Consider the following 17,834-nt stretch of genomic DNA (forward strand, 5'->3'; position numbering starts at 1 on the left):
ACATTTTTACTTTAAATAGAAGGCTAGACAACCCTTCTATATACAGTAAAATGTTGCAACATCCTTTTTTAAATAAATAAAGCCAGCAACGCTGCGGCAATCAAGTCTTAATGGGAGCGCAGAGCTTACTGGGATACCTACACCGGGCATCCCAGAAGGCTCTGGCTTGGGAATTTTTTCTTCAAGGGAAAAGAGATGCTGACCTCACGCATGCGCAGTGAGATTGGCTCTCTTTTTTTCCCCTCTACAGCAGCTACGTCACTCAATCTCACAACTGCGCAGTGCGAGATAAGGTAACAAGGAAAGAAGACCGGAAGAGAAGACTGAAGATGGTGGCGCCCAGCACTTCCTCTGATGAGGAATCCCAGGACAATGAGGCACCAGATCGTTGGAAGGACCAGCGCCATCGAGGGACCTGCGGAATTAAAGGTAAGTGTAATTTTTTTGTTCTGCTTTAAAAAAAAAATTTCATGTCAACGTACAGCAAAATAAAGTATTTTAAATGCCACTCTTTAGTTGGCCGTGCACCACAGCAGTCTCCGGGCTTTTTGGATTTTTACATAAGGGAGACATTTAGAGCTAAATACCATGCAAACATGTGTTACATGCAGATGTTATCTTTTGAAAAGATTGTTAAAATGAACAGATTGACAACAGGGTCTCTTTAAAGGTGCGTACACACTTCCAATTTTTATCGTTCCAATCGAACGACGAACGATCGATTGGGCAAAAAAATCGTTCGTAAAAAAGTAACCAACGACGCCGACGAACGAGGAAAATTGTTGGAAACGAACGACCGGACCGGCGGATCGGATTGGGCGACGATCGTTGAACATCGTTCGTGTGTACGGTCGTTCGTTGATCGTCCATGGTCTGAGCATGCGTGATGAACGAACGTCCGTTCACTTTCCTGTCGTGCACATAGTTCCTCTATCGCTTAAACGATCGTATCTATTGTGTGTACAATATCTACGAACGATCGTGTCGTTACCTCTATGTGCAGGATCGGTGCTATACGATCGTTCGTGTATATCGTGCAGGAACGTTCGTCGTTCGTTTTCCGACGATAATAATTGGAAGTGTGTACGTAGCTTAAGGTCCCTTTCACACTTATATTGAAGATCAGTGCAGTTATCTGCTTCCAATCACAAAGCAAACTGCTGCTATTCACCCAGGAGTGGCAAACCACGCCTTAACACGTCTGCATGCAGTGTCCTTGCAGCTGCAGTCCTGTTCTTCCTCCAGTGGAGAAAAAGCAACTGCATGTCCGGGAGAGACATGCCACTTTCAGCAACCGTGCTGTGATCCTCTGTGTGCACAAAATGATTCCTATTCAGTTGAATGTAAGCAGTTGAAACCCTGGTTGAGCCTATGGTAGAACACTGCAGTCAACCACAAACCTGAAATGGCCATGCCTGCTACAACAGCCACTTGTAGTCTCTATTGGAGGTTTGTCTAATGGTTTACACAGGAGCAAATACCACAATGATCAAAGACCTTCATGACAGATATTATATTAGTGGAGGTTTACTCACACTATGATAATGAATTACAAAGCAACAATGCTAATTGCTTCCAGTTGCTTCATACTAAATCTTTATATGTTTAGTATCCTGGTATCCAGACAGATAAATTGAAGTAAATATAATAATTTCCTATCATGGAGAGAAGCAAACGTGAGTTGTTCATGTTTTTAAGCCAGCCCAGACAGTCCACCCAGAATGATATTTTGATTTTCGTAGATGCTGATATGTGAATGTCTGTCATATCTCCAAGGGACTCTGGTGGTGAAATCCCAATAATTGTGTTCTTAGATGTGTACAATGGGCCCAGCCATTACCAGCAGGTTTCCCTCTCCTCTCCCTGTTGGATTTGTAATTTGTTTACACTGATAAGAAGGAACTGTATGGTACTCAAAGTGGCAGCTACAATGCTAGGAAATTTTACTGTTGGCCATACAAAAGAATAAAAATTATTTTATTAGAGAGAGATTTTTTTTATCAAGGACCTAAAGACCATCTTCTAAAATTAAAGTATCTCTTCTGGCTATCCAAGGGCTTATTTCATTCATATTTCCATAGTCCTTCTAGATAGGAGAGCCAGACTGGTGTCATGACTTTTGCTGCAGGTAAGTATTAAAGTTAACCCGACCTCCCAGCGTATGATTGGACACTGAAGCAACAACTGCAGATAAGCTTTGCTCATTCTGCGCTCTCCTCTTGTCAGCATGTTCATAGTCAACACATGCAATAAACACACCTGATTGGCTAGGGTGGCAACTTAAAGGATCAGTTAAACTATAATTGCTAAAATATGTCCCAGAATGAAGTCTTGGGGAGCAACGTTTACACTTTTGGAAACATATTTTTGGGAAATTTATATGGAGTAAGCTGGTGATGTAAACTCCTTGTTTAGTTGTCCCCTGGATGGGACGCATGAGGAAATCTCCTTAACAAGCACATGATTTTTCAGAAGTTTCACCTAAATTAACTTTTCTGATTTCCTAACATTTGAGAACTGCTTTAGAGCAAACCTCATGAAGGTTGTCTGTTATACATCATCTTTTTATATTGATTCCACATTGGCAGTGTGGTGGGGAGGGCTGTTCATAGACAGGACATTTGGTCAGCATAGGTGGTTTGCCCTTGCCAAAGTCTGACACCAGCATCCTAATCTGGCATAATTATATTATAGAGCTGAGAATGTAATCTGTACTGGGATGCTGCTTATCTGTGATCAGGTCTGCTGTGTTAGAGAACTTCCTGTTTTTATTCTGAGAATCCGACAGTGTGTTTAATTTTATTATATTTATGCATTGGCTTGTTTACATGCAAGAGCTCCCTAGTGATGCTAAATGTCATTTTCGAAAAAACATCATTACATCTCACCTTTTCAACAACTCTGCATGAACACTATAAACATAAACTTAAAGCTACACTCCAGCCTTCCCTTCAGTCTTGTACACTGGTTCCAGCTCTTTCCCTGGACACTGAGCTTCCCATTGTGCACATTGGAAGATGCATTGGTCATATGAACCCACCTCAATGGAAGATATCCAGCATCATCTAGCCTACCGTTTCATTTATTCCATTTTAGTTATTTCATTCATAGGGGCTTGGCGTAACCTATGAGTGGTTCCCTGGGTGGCCTGTATGGCAGTGCAGTGTGTCTAGAAATGCTGCACACCTTAGGACTGACAGCTGCTGATAAAGGCATTTATAACCTGAGCCTCAGAATACATATTAGGAACACAGCCTAGCTGCTTCAATTTTTTTTATCGCGCACCCCACTACCTGTTCTCAGGTAACTGATTAATAGGGAACACATTGTTGTTTATGCTGTCTGTGATGCAGTCAAATCTTTTCCCAAATGCACTCCCTGCAGGACTGGACAGAAATGGGATCAGCAACTATGGTGGGCAAAGTACATATTTAAAATTCTCAAACCCTTTGGGAAGTCAAGGGTAGTCTGTCCACATCTCCACCTAAGCAGTATACCCCCTTCTTGTGATCTGTCCCATTATTAAATTACCAGGAGCTGATTTTTATGTTCTATATATGTATATACATATATGTTCTAATAGATAATTACATTGCCTTTTGTAGCGAATTCCATCAGCAAATCAAATGCAGTCCAGGTGAAAAGATAGAAGATAGAAACTTTACAGGTCTTTTTTTTTTTTTTTTGCTTTTTTTATTACACTACATTGATTTTTACATTTAGAAGAACCTTATGACATTGACTTTGCAATGTTCCCTCAACAAGCATACTGCAACAAACTTCTAGTGGAGCTCTAAAAAAACACAATTGTGCAAACATTCCATTTTCGCTAAAGTCCATTACTGCATTTTTGAGATTTTCACCACCCGAGTGTGTAAACTTGACATCTCATGATCCATTTAGTTCACAGTGATCATGTGATGCTCGTTCAGGCAGACTCGAGACATCCATAACAAACGACAGGCACTTTTTGGTTCGGTGAAATAGTTTGGACCACACAGCTCGTAAATATATATTTGTTTAGGCTTGGTTTGTTTCCTCATGCCAATTAAACACTCGTGTCCTTTGTGTAAAGAGTGACAATCAAGGGCCTGTAGTGTTCCACAACTCATGACAGCTTTCCAGTCACTGACCAATTTCTAGTTCAAGGACTGATAAACAAAAACCAACAGTGCCATTTACAAATGTTTGCATTGAAAATCCCCATTTGACATGGATTTAGTTGTGTGTGAAGTAATTTTAGTCGTTAGGATATTGTATTTACAAATGTAGATGGTGCAATGGGCAATGCTGAAATCTTTCCAGGGAAAAAATCCGCTATTGGCTATCTCACTGCCTACTCCTAGTTTATATTTTGCAAAGACCCACATATGTTTATATTTATGCTATATTTATAGGTAAATTTAAAACGAGTGCTATACTCACAACTCTCACCTGTCCGCATCCTGTCACAGGACACTGCCATCTTCATCCTTCTTTTCTTCCTGCGAACGATCATTGGCCATCTTGATTGACCAGACCCGAATGCCAAAATTCCTGCATAGGCACACTGGAGATCATTCATTCCCTACACAAGCAAGTGAAGCCAAGATCACCAGGTATCCCTAGGAAAAATTGTCAGCTGGACCACGATCAGACAGGTTGTTGCAGAATGGACATAATCTGTCGCATTCTGCAATAAAAACCTGTCCCAAAGTTAGTGCTACTTTAAAACCAGAGAGAGCGAGACAAGCTCAATGCTTCTCATTTCACTGCCCATTTTGCAGCCTGGAGGTGAGTCCAGGACAACCTGGGTTTAGAGGAAGTAGGAAAAACAATGCTGGCCATCAGAGGACATGTAGGAGCAAAAAAGTGATGTTGGGTAAATCTCAGATTTTAGTAAAGCTTTTGTTATTTTAGCACTTATCGAACAATCCACACTTTTTTTTTCTTTTTGGCTGGAGTTTTGCTGTAATTAGCACTCCCATCATCTTCTGCCTTGCCAGTTGCTGTAATGATTAGTCATGTAAAACCACTTTGTATACCTGTCTCCGTGATTGGACTTCCAAGCATCAGGGTGGGAAATGGGTGCTTACAGAAAACTCTTCCAGCATTAAAGATGAAAGGTATTCAATGTCCTAGTGTTCCTTTCTGCATTAGGACCCCTGCTCTCTTTTGAATGCAGTTATCTCTGTAGAGGTCTAACACCCCCACTTCTGAGTTAGATTATAGCTCTGCAACCAGCAAAGCTCACATTCCCTTTTTTAAGAAAATGTATAACTAAGTAGATGTGTTGGACCCCTGCAAAGAAATTGCTTGTCCTAAACAGAAAGCAAAGGTCCCATTTTGCGGCATATGTGCTTTTTTCGGGTATTTACCAGCAAAATACTTCCCAATACTAAAAGGCTATAGCAGGAATACCTCCATGCAGACTGGGCACAAAATAACTCTTGAGTCTTGTACATGGTGTGTTCATGACATAGTGGAATTTACTAATTCATTGGGAAATAATCATCTGGGAATACCAATTCTTTTGTGACTCATTCCAGAACCCCATTGATGTTCTATTTGGTGTTCCATAATAGGGTTGTTACATGTGGATAGCATTTAATGGGTTTTGTATATCCTTGGTGTTTATTTGATACTTGTTCTGGGAGATGCTTCTTCCCCACCTATGATGATTTTTAGATTACAAACACTAAAATAATATTTTTGCAGTCTCTTGACCTTCATAGACAAGTTCTCTTGTGTAACTTGTTGTCATGTCAGCCCATGCAGAGTCACTTGGCTAGAGCTCAATGATGGCTTTTATTGAAACAAAGAGATATTTGATACTGTTGCTGGATACGTCAGGAATTTATTTAGCCAGACTTAAAAGCTACTAAAATATTCTGTTGCTTTTAAATAATATTTGCCCCTCCAGCACTAAAAGTGCTTCGTAATAAGGGAAAGCAGCTTGAGACCCCACTGCATTATAACGAAATAGTGTCGAAAAAGTGTCCCAAAGAGCAGCCAGTACTAAGACCTCCAGTATTAAGGCCTTAAGTTTTTGATGGGCTAATCACTAACACAATTTCTCCCATGGAGCATAATTGTAATTGCAGCAATGAAAACTTCCACCAACAGGTGGCACTGATGTCTGTTATGGGAGATCAGTCTCCCAAAGAACCCCCCCCCCCAGTCCCATGGACATTGGGGAATGGTCGGGAATTTCCAGTTATGCTGGTAATCCCCTTTAATGCACGAGAAATTACATTTTAGGTATAGTCCCTATTATATCATCTTTCACCACCACACTCATGTAATGATTATATGGCTTTGTCAGTTCTTCTTCTTTACACTTTCACACCACATATACATTTTGTATGATGTCACAAATTCCTCCCTTGTCATCCCCTCTCCCACCCACAAGTGTGTTATGTCATTATAGCTACCTATACATGTGGTCACAGCCACCTCTCCCTTCTCTGCTGGGGAATTATTTACAGCCATCTTGTTCTCCTAGTAAGCAGGAGAGATTATAGGAGAGCTACAGGAGCTTAGCAAGTGAAGTGTGGCAGCCCATTCAAATCATAAGGTTGTTTTTACACAACCTGCAGCAAAATGCATTGTAATGCACCTGAATTAGGGCACGAGTGTGAACCTGGCCCATGTCTGTATATTTATATATGATATACAAAGCAGAGCAAATACCTGGATTTCACTTGGTATGAGAACTCCTTGAAGCATAGCAGAGTTTAAAGTGGGGAGGTGGAAGCAGGACAAGAAGCTAAGCAGTTGTGCTGCAGTGCTTAAAGCGGAACTAAACCCTGCTGTACTCGCCATTCCGTGTTCCGTCTCACGGCACTGCCTGCAGGCTCCTTCCAACTCTTAAATGGCCAAGAACAAGATCAGCAACTATGGTAGGCAGAATACACATTTAAACTATTCAAACCTTGTAAAGCAGAACTAAACCCTATGTTACTCACCTGTCCCCATTCTCTTGCAGGGTGCTCCAATCTTATTCTTTCTTCTCTTTTTCCTTGCAATCTTCGGCCATTTTGATTGGCTCAGCTAAGATGGCATAACTCCTGCTAAGGCACACAGGAGTTCACTCAGTCCCGGCAAGCGCAGGGGAAGCCAGGATTTCTGGATATCCTGGCAACTAACACTGAGCTGCACATTCTCAATGATTTTTGACAGTTCTACAGAGTGATCAGGCAGGTAAGATTTATTGCAGAAGGGACATTGTCCCTTTCTGCTGTTAAGCCCTGAATGATCCACAGCTCTTCAAGTTTAACTTTAGTTTAACTTAAAATACAAAAAAGAGACCTTATATGACCAGAGAGAGAAGAGCTTAAAAGTTTGTTCCATCTCCGTTCACTGCCCAAAGACTGGAGAAGGGACAACACCTCTTTGTGTAACTTTACCTGTAACCTTAAATGCAGCGAATCTGACTGATCAGAAATACAAACTCTTTGTTAAATAGATCACGTGTATTTATTCCATCAGTGATCTTGAATTTCAGATTTAAGAATCCATGTAGTAAGTGTTTGTTATTATAACAGTTCTAAGTTTGTGAATGAGACAGAATAGGACCAACGGAACATAAACCTAATTTGAGGAAGCTTGGTGTAGATCAAGGGAAGTGCAGTACGTGTTCTGCATAAGGAAATAATAAATGATTAATATGCCATGAAACCAGGTGCAGTTGTTTCGAAGTCTGCATGCTGAGAAGGCAATAAGATGCTTGTGTAACTCCAGATAAAGCCTTTAACTGACTGCCACACCCCGGCCTACAGGAGGATGATTGTCTGCCTTATGACTGGGATTTTGGCTATTTTCAGACAGTGCAATCTCACTGTTTCTACTTCACTGTGGAAATGGGTGTTATCCGTGATGTTTAAATATTACCCTGTGCTGACATGTTCAGACGACACATGCTTCTTTCTCCATCAGTTCCGTCCACACCCCTCAGGTTCACACAGGCCAAGCTGCTGCTTCTACCTCTTCATGCATGTAAACACTGAGGACACGTTCACATATTTAGCACATGTGTTACCGCAGTGCTCATCTCACATGTTCATTCTGAATGTCACCCAACACCTCGGTCTACTTGCTCTTCATGGCTGGGTAAGGCACTATACTATGTTGCAGTGTGCAGCTAAAATAGTGCAGTTCCGATGCACATTGAATTTTGGGCAGCCCATTCATTTGAATGACATAGGGTATGGTAACCCCTGGGAATGCACACGTGCTATGCCAGTGCAAATAGGTAAATAACCCTTAGAGCAGAACTAAAGTACAACTTTTAATTATCCATAATCTGGCAGATCATTATTGCAGAAAGGGACAGGGTATATCCCTTCTGCAATAATCTTACAGTCCCAGTTCCTCCAGGGAATCTGGCAATGTTCTTCGCAGCTCCTTTTAGCTGGGCACACCACCCAATACTTTTTCAGTAGCCCAGTTTTAGTAGTAAATTTCAGTAGCCACCATCAGACAATTGCTCAGGTTGAGCTTTGTATGTGAGATGTCGGAGACAGCAGTTTGCCAGTTTTGCTAAGGAAAACTATAATCAATTTATACAAAATTTTTCCTCTTGCCTGCCAACTATTTGACCACCTGGTTACAGCTTTCCCCCACCCAGCTAAAAAAGGTTTCTGGGGGGAACACTGCAGCATCATCTTTGGTTCTCAGGATACCCGGCAATCCCAGCTTACCCTGCCTATGCCATAAAAATAGGTAGAGGAGGTGTAGTTTTAACACATTTCTTACCCCTTCATTTTTCCCTCCTGCTTATGCTCAGGTTCATAGGGATGACACTAACCCTAGGGCTTTGGGGCTATACTGAACAGGTAGGGGAAGAAGGTATGTGAAGATGAATGTAAATTCCAAAACTCCAGACTTCTGCCCTTCCAATCACAATAGGTAGGCAACTTTGGGGGTGGATTAGTGTAGCACTTGTATGGGGTGGTGGGTTTAAATGATTGTTTAATAAATGTTATGTTATTCTTCAAAGTAAACATGCACTAAGAACAATGATTCACAGTTCAAGGCTTGTCCTTTTTGATTTCAACAGACTCTAATTTTAAACTATCTGAATTTCCATTAGTAGAAGTTAAAAATGACATGCAGCATTATGTAGTTCCCTTTAAAAATACTGTTCTGCATCTGATTCCTTGTGTAGAAATAGCACCTCTGATACTACCAGGGTGTGGACCTCAGGCGGCTGGAGAACAGTCTACGGCATGAACTTCACGCTCCATTGTTAACAGCAGTTGCCACACCATGTATAACAGATGTAGCAGCTTGACTCGGTCCCAGTGCACAGAGCCCAGTCTGTGACAAGCATCAGCAGCTGCCGGCATTGTCAGAATAGCGGGAAAGATGCAACAAGGTCCATCAGCAGACACACAGATGTCACCTAGGAGGCCTGTTTCTATTTAGTTTGTATCTACATCATAATCCTGATTTTAGACTAATATATATATATATATATATATATATATATATATATATATATATATATATATATATATATATATTTATATTATTCCTTTTTCTCAATCAAACAAAGCAAATTCCTATTTCCAAGAGCAGGTATGGGATGGTTGTGGCTCGAGGCTGTAAGTTAGACTTAAGCCATTGCTAAGCTACCTCTAAGACTGTACTGTGACATGTCTCTGTGGACGATCTCCCTGGGGTAAAAACCTGGTTTCTATAAACTCCATGCTGTCTGGAAAATAATCCAATAAACCAATGCTGATAGACTCAGTTATGGACTCTAGATATAAAAACCTCATTCGTCCCACCTTCTAATGCCTATTCAATGATTCTTCTTGACCACCTTTTTGGCAGGCATGCCAGTTCTACCCAACTGCACAGTGGACCTACATAAAATATTTTTTGCACACGCTTAGTAGTAATATAGGCCACAAAAATCAATGCAAATACATTTTGTCCTTGTTTCACAGGTTTTGGCACAGAAAGCAAGAAGTGGAAAACTGTTACCAGAGGAGTATCAAGGAGGCTCATTCAGGTATGAACAAACATCTTTGGTACATAACGTTTAGCATGAAGGTAAATAATAGTAAACCAACCTTTCATGAACCTTTTCTTTTTTTGCTTTATAATAAATTTATTAGTCTTCTGTGTGGGTACACTGAGCCATACAAGAGGCAGCCTTTTTTTTAGTTATTAGTAAACCTGTTTCTGTAGCTTTGGCTTCTCCAGGAGTCAAGCTTGGTTCTAGCTGCCAACAAACGCTGCACTTTGACAGCTTCAAAATAAGAAGACTTTTCATTCTTTACTACATTGTTACTCTCAGTAAACATTACAGTAGGGACATTTCTGTGTAGCTAGGGCCACATTTCACCCATGAAGAAAGTCCAGTCAGTCTCCTGAAACGCGTTTGTTATAATGCCAATTAACTACTTGCCAATACAATTTGGAGCCCAGCCATGTTTTTTTTGTGATTTTCATTGATATTCTCCCCACCACACCTACAAAGAAGCCTTATCGACCAGAACCCTAACGGGGGCCAAGAATATATTGTCACAGGAAATTAACGTAGCTGGGTCTCCACAACCCAAGATAAACCGTATTTAGTTCAGCATTGCCATTGACGCCATATTTAAATGCATAGCACCATCTTTAGGTTTATTTTGCTTGGTATAAATCATCTGGAAAGATATAAATTTAGTTGACATTTGTCTAACACTTTGGTTGACTGGCAACTTTTCATTTTTTTTATTTTTGTTGCTGGTTATAGGTCTGTGATCCCTTACAGACCTGTCAGATATCACTGGGGAGAGATTTTATAGCTTTAGAACCTTCAAAATCTGCTAAGTGGTTGCTGAGTACAACCAGCTGGCTTCTGGGGCGGATGATGAAAGTAATAGTTTCCAGACATGTAACTCATCAGTGCTTGATTTACTTTATATACATATATATACATCCAATTACATTCATTTACATTTTACTACAGTGTAGTAACTGCTGCTCTTGTGTCATGTTAAAAGCAATTCATGATAACCAATACACTGGCATCCCATACCTATAAATGTTCTTTATATATACTATGAAGGAAAGTATCATTTTAAGGAGCATTCTTATACCTTTTAGGATGATCACACTCCTTAAGATCCCTGCACATGAATAACTATTGTGAACATTACTATGAGATTACTTTCCTGAATCCCATATTGCTGTCATAAATATCCTAATATGTGCCTGCTATTTATATGTATAAGTATTGCTGTAAATACTGAGTATTGATGCAATTGAGTGTTGATAAATACTGATGTAAACTGAGAGTTTATTATTCCTTAGTATCTAATATGAATGTCATACTAGGTACCCACCATTTGTGTTTTTAAGTATCAATGTTAATTATGACTAATTGTAAAAAACATGTATATATTTCTACATTCTATGTTACATATATGTACCATGTTACTGAATACATACCAATCGACATCCTTCTTTCTAACTATTGGACCATATACGTCCCATTTATAGCCCTAAAGGATCCAGTAGGCGAAATGTGGTGGGTAACATACTCAGAGTAGAGATTCTCTGTATAGCTCAGCAGTTTCCATCCCATGACTTTCTAATGGGTGATGGACATACAAATGTTCTAATGTACAGTGTACCTGCATTTACATTTTGAAACATATTCACTGAACACTAGCCTTGAAGACCCCTTTTCTCCCTTTCTCTTCTTGTTCAAAATTTGATCATTTTAAAAGCAACATGGCATGAACCAAAACTTCCCCATTAAATGTATTAGTCCTCCCAGAACTTCTAATTAAATTGATTAAAATATCAATGTTGCTGTTCATTTGTGTGTGTTGAATGCAGAATAATTTGTTTTTTTCTTTAATGGGTCCTGTAGTATCTCCAATCTTGGCATGTTTGGGATTACCGGATTCAGCGCAGTAATAAATCCTCCACAGTCTTGCATCCTGGCCATTGGACGCTCCCGAACTGAGTTGGCCATGGCAGAGGATGAGGAAGGAAGTCCTCAGATCTGCAAGAAGGAGCTGCTGAACGTTACACTATCCAGCGACGGCCGCCTGGTGGACGATGAACTGGCATCTATGTTCCTTGAACGTTTCCGAGCCAACTTGGAGAACCCAATTCGATGTGCCCTATTGTGAATGAATGTATTTTATCTCATTGTATGGAAAACGTTACAGAACTGCAATGTTTAGTGATCACTATGAACAAATAACTGTTTCAGATGGCGTAATAAAGCAAACTAACTTATTAGAAACTATTCGGTGTGAAACTTTTTTTGGGTGAATAACTTGCAATTGGCTTGATGAACATATGGCAAGTATGCTCGGTAATGGTTAGTTATGTCAATGGAAACCAGTGATATCATGGATGGTGCATTTTAAGAGTTCACTAGAGACCAAAGACATCACTATTGGTGCATTCAACAAGTTCACTAGATACCAGTGACTTCACTAATGGTGCATTCTAGGAGTTCACTAGAAACCAGTGACATCACTTGTATTATTATTTTTTAATTATTAGTTTTTATTAATAAACAGGATTTATATAGCACCAATATATTACGCAGCGCTGTACATTAAATAGGGATTGCAAATGACAGGCAGAAACAGACAGTGACACAGGAGCAGGAGAGGACCCTGCCCAGAAGAGCTTGCAATCTAGGAGGTGGAGGAAGTCTCTCACACAATTGGGGGGGATTGCAGCCTAGCCATTCACTAGAGACCAGTGACATCACTAATGGTTCATTCCAGGAGTTCACTAGAGACCAATAACATCACTGTTATTATTATTATTATTATTAATAAGCAGGATTTATATGGCCCCAATATATTACGCAGCACTGTACATTAAATGGGTTGCAATTGATAGACAGATACAGACAGTGGCAGGAGGAGGAGAAGGCCCTGTCCAGAAGAGCTTACAATCTAGGAGGTGGGAGAAGTCGCACACAATAGGAGGGCATTGCTGCCTAGCATTTACTAGAGACCAGTGACATAACTAATGGTGCATTCTATGAGTTGTATAGAGACCAATGACATCACTATTAGTTCGGTCTATCCAATAACTGAAGACTAGCAACCATTCTGACAGTGCTGCCTACCCATTTACTAGAAACCAGTGTGATCACTGAAAATGGAGCCTTATTCCTTCACTGGAGACCAATGATATTTCAGACGGTGCAAGATATTTCCATTTCCATGAGTCTTACAGATATCACTGATACATCAGCCTATCCCATATAAAGAATTGACAACCCTGACAACCCAATGCAGCCTATAACTAGACAGCAGGGACATGCTTGTGAAGTCTATCCAATCACTAGAGACCAGTGGAATCACTGTGAATGCAGCCTTTCTAATAATTAGAGACCAATGGCATAGTTAGGATTACACCCCAAGTGATCACTAAGCACCAAGGCAGTCTACAAAATGCCAGTAGCCATTGAGTGTGCCTAACAGTGATACAAATCTGTAGTTTGTGCCCACACTATCATTCCCCCTCTTCTTAAAAGACCCATCACTTCTTAAAAGACCCCATCACTCTGGGTCCTTTTCTGGATCTTTACCACTGAACAGCCAATAGAAAGTATCATATCACTCAGACGATGATGTGCATATCGAAAGAATGACCCATCCTCTTTTGAAAGAAAGGAGATAGAAGTCTCTGGACTGCAGCATCACATGACCATTGTTGTTTTTAGGTAAGTAATTGGGGAAATTTTATTTTTGCACGGTGGCGGTAAGATGGGGGTGAGGCATGGGGCTGCCTAGAGACCCCTTTAAATATTGAATCACTAGGGTTCATTTACTGAAACAGCAGAGATTGTGCACTTTGTAAAGTGAATGCTCCTTAGCTGCCTTCACTATGAACACCTTATCAGTGTGGAGGGTTGACGTGGCCTGAATTTGTTTCTTGCACAGGGAAGGCTGAAGCAGTTACAGTATCACCTTATTACCTAAGCTAAGAGAACCGCCAAGCATTTGTTCTATGTTAGCAACTCATAAACCGTCAAAGCTATAGATGGCAAGCAGCATTTTTCAGCAGGTTCATTCGCAATATTGGTTTACATTTCCATCCGTATGGGTTTTTATTTCCTTGTTTTGAGAAAAAGTAAAAGTTAGTACTTCTATCAGATTTGTGTTTTTGTTGTGTCCTTTTGAGGTTTCATTTCACTTCCTGTTCCAGTAACAATTTGTCCACAGTAACAGAAGATCATTAGAGAGATTTACTGTGTTTTCTCCTGTAATAGTGACTGCAACAGGAAGCGTGAATAAACCTTTCCAAAGTGGGTGAACAATAGTCTTCTTTTATTTTTAATATTTGTGTAGCAACATTATCTTCCATAGCGCTGTACAGAGCACAATATAGACAATAGTGAGCAACAATACATTACAGATACCCCTATAATAAAAGGATTTCTCCAATATTCATCTTCTGGCGACAACTGCAAATGTTATTTATGACCTCTATCAAAAATTGGTCACCAGGACAAAAAGTTTATTTCCCTAATTTGGACCCTAGACATCAGTGAAAAAAAAAAACGGACAATACTTCCAACCGCCCATCATTCAAAGCTTTGGCTAGTTTACCGTGCTCATTTCTAAAAGGCCAATTTTTCAGCTTTCGTGCTGTAGAAAAAGCTTTCTGCTGAACTCATTATGGAGGACGACCTTTACTTTTGCTCCTGCTCTTTGCACTTCACCTCTCCCTGACCCCATTTAACAAGCTCTTCCCTGCACCGTGCCAACTGTCTGTATATAATAAACCTCTTGTACAATGAAATTTTGCATTGAGATGATAAAGGAGAGATTTCCCCCTGTTTGGTATCCCAGCAGTGTCTTTTCCATCAGCATCTAAATGGTGTACGGTCCTGATGTGTATGCCAGGCGGAGTGCCAACCGCTGTCTACCCAGCTCAATGGATCTCTTGTATTGCACTGAGGCATGGCCTGTTAATGGCAATCGGCCAGCATTTTCCTGTTGTATCTCTGAGCCGCCATTGTGTGTTGATTGCTGTCCTTTGTATCCGCTCTTAGGTGATTAAATCTCACTTATCCAATGTTACTTTTTAATCCTAAAGCTCGACTCCAGGCAAACCTCTAGATCAGTGTTTATTGACCTCTTTTAACATGGAGAAATCTTTGAAATCACTTTCAGGTCTTGGGGAACCCCTTCTATTATTATTCTATCCACAGCTCACAGTATATTAGTTTGGTGATCAGTAGGATAAATGCCTTTTACATTGCTGGCCATGGGTTTTATGTCACCCTTACAGCTAGCCAAAAAGTTCATTGCTGTCACTAATCTGAGAGCCACTCATTGCTCAAGGAACCCCCAACAACCTCTGATTCACTAAGAGCTCAATATTATTATAATTATTAAACAGGATTTATATAGAGCCAACATATTACTCTACTCTTCTTAGTAATGGTCACTGGAATGGGAAGCATTTTGAGTATTTCACACAAAGAAAGATGGGTGCAAAAATACAGACCGTGAAAGGCGATTCTGGACCTGAACCAATGAGCTATTGAATATCAAAGTTCTTTCATATTTGAAACAAAGTCCCTTTAAACTATAACTATATCTAGCTGATACATTTGCCATAAAACAGGGCAGAACAAATGTCAGGGCCTTGTCCGAACATACTGGAACAAGGTTGGTAATGAATACTGTTTACAAAGTTTGTTGTTCTGCTTGCTTGGCTTAGAATATCAAATAGCACTGGTGGAGTTACCCCTTAAAGCAGCAAGGCATCCATTCTAACCTCTACATGTCACAGGTTACTAGAGCCCGATGGAAGCTGTCTATGAGTCTCTAATGCTTCCTGCTTCATGCTCGTATGAGCTTTGTGCAACGTACACACCCTAAATCTTCGGTGAATGGCTCCATCCATGTGGAATGCATTTTTACTGTTTGACTAAATGCAGATGCTTCACTTTCCTCATCTGCTATTTTTATCTTCAGGATGACATCCTATGCAGAATAAATTAGCTCTTTGGATCGGTGCCTTCACTTTAGCTCATGTCATCACTCCATGTAATATCTGGCCATGCATTCAGAGCTGTTATGAACTTTATTGATCGGGTGCAGTCCTGAGCACTTTGCGGGTGATAAGAGGTTTGCACTTCTTTTATCGAAGAGAGCCAACACATGTACATTAATTTTCAGGGACACTTTATGGGTCATTTGAAGATTCTAAGCCCATTGTAAAAATTGTCTTTTAAAGTTCAATAAAAGGCTTCCATATAACACTCCAAACAAGTATTAAATCCCACTAGTATATACCACACAAGCCTCATAATGTAAGCAAATTTATCCTTACTGATCCAAATCCTCCTCCATGTGTCTCATTTACTTCCTTCCCAGGCACTGCATACCATGTAGGAGGGTTTCAGCAATAGTGCAATGTTGTTGATCCATAAAGCAGGGGCAAGGTTTGGTGTGGCCAGGTGCTGATTGACGTGATAATGCTAATAGACCCCATCTTACTGTAGTTTTGCCATGTCCAGCCTATAAAAAGTGGCAAGGCTGCTCTGAAGTCAGGTGCAGTTCAGCATTGTTGCCACTTAAACACGGGGGACTGCTGTAGGTGGACATACATGGCTATGGCATACCTATGGCTTCTAGGATCAATGGGTATTTCTTGGACTTTGCAGGGGTACTAAGAGAAACCTGTAAGTGCTGATGTTTCTAAAATAAAGTGCTGCAGTATATATTTTTTTGCTGAAATGAAGGCTAAAGATCTTCTTTGATAAGGTTTTTTTTTTATGAGTATCAAATGCATGGCTGGCAAACAAGCCACAGTGCATGCAATAAGACTTACACGTAGCTGCCGTTGCAGCACAGATCTTCAGGCCACAACGCGTGGCTAGAAGCAATATGTTACTCTGGCAAACCATGCAATGATCTGCTGTGTGCAAAAAAAAAGGTCCCAACCTCCAAAATTCAATTGAATGGTAGAGGTTGAACCAATTGTACACTGCCGTAGCTTGAATGAGAGAGGCTTGGACTGCGACTGAACTCATGGCAGACTGCCCTGTGGCCATACTGACTCACTTGTAAGGGACGCCGATGGAATAGGAACATGGTTGTGCTGTTGGCCTGAATGTTCTTATATCTGTTTGAGGACTGAAGGACATGAAACTTAGGATCACTGTGATTTATATTGAAAATGAAAGAGATTACTCACTAATTAGCTAAACGGGATTTGAATATACCATTGCCGCCGTAACTACCTCCTTCCTTGCAACAATTTTAAATAAGAGGGCTGCTGGAAGTACAAACATCAGACTTCTCCTCTCCATCCTCCTGAAGAAGCGGATTTTTTCTGCGAAACGCGTCGAGAAGAATTTCAACATTTAGTCCCTTTGGGGGTATTCTGTATTGAGAGGTCATTATATACACCCACAATTTTATTTTATTGTGTTTTATGAATTTGAATTTTGGGAATTGAATTATGATTTTTAATGAAAAACATCTAGAGGAGAAGAACCTCGGCTCTCCTCTAATCATGGAGCTCTCTCTGTTGGACACTGTAGGCTCTATGGATAGCACTTGCTGCTCCTCTGTTTCATCAGTCCCTTGATTTTGGGATTAGGGTAAAAGCTTAGACCCCTATCAATGTTTTAATGTTCTCAACCTCAGATTCACCTTCTGTTATTTGTCCTAGTGACTGTTGTTATTAGGACAGAAGGTGATAGGAAATTCAAAATCTTAGTGTTGCTTTGGGGAGCAGAATTATTTTAATTTCTGTTGGCACTCCTTTTGACTTCTGTGGATCCATTATTACTCCAAGATTATTATACATCGTGTTTAGGCAATGTACCCTATTCCTGGATTCCTCAGTTT

The 17,834-nt window shown here is 40.3% G+C and overlaps 1 protein-coding gene across 1 annotated transcript in view; it reads left to right on the top strand.

Moving 5' to 3' along the window:
• Window positions 1–12,241, top strand: part of PDHX (pyruvate dehydrogenase complex component X) — a 62,469-nt gene extending 50,228 nt beyond the window's left edge. The window contains exons 7-8 of the mRNA XM_072421558.1: window positions 9,936–10,000; window positions 11,858–12,241. Coding sequence (XP_072277659.1) covers window positions 9,936–10,000; window positions 11,858–12,122 — 330 coding nt within the window. The 3' untranslated portion in view covers window positions 12,123–12,241. The remainder of the gene's footprint in view (window positions 1–9,935; window positions 10,001–11,857) is intronic.
• Window positions 12,242–17,834: the final 5,593 nt, after the last annotated feature.

This window comes from Pyxicephalus adspersus, chromosome 9 (genome assembly GCF_032062135.1).
Source record: "Pyxicephalus adspersus chromosome 9, UCB_Pads_2.0, whole genome shotgun sequence".
NCBI lineage: Eukaryota > Metazoa > Chordata > Amphibia > Anura > Pyxicephalidae > Pyxicephalus > Pyxicephalus adspersus.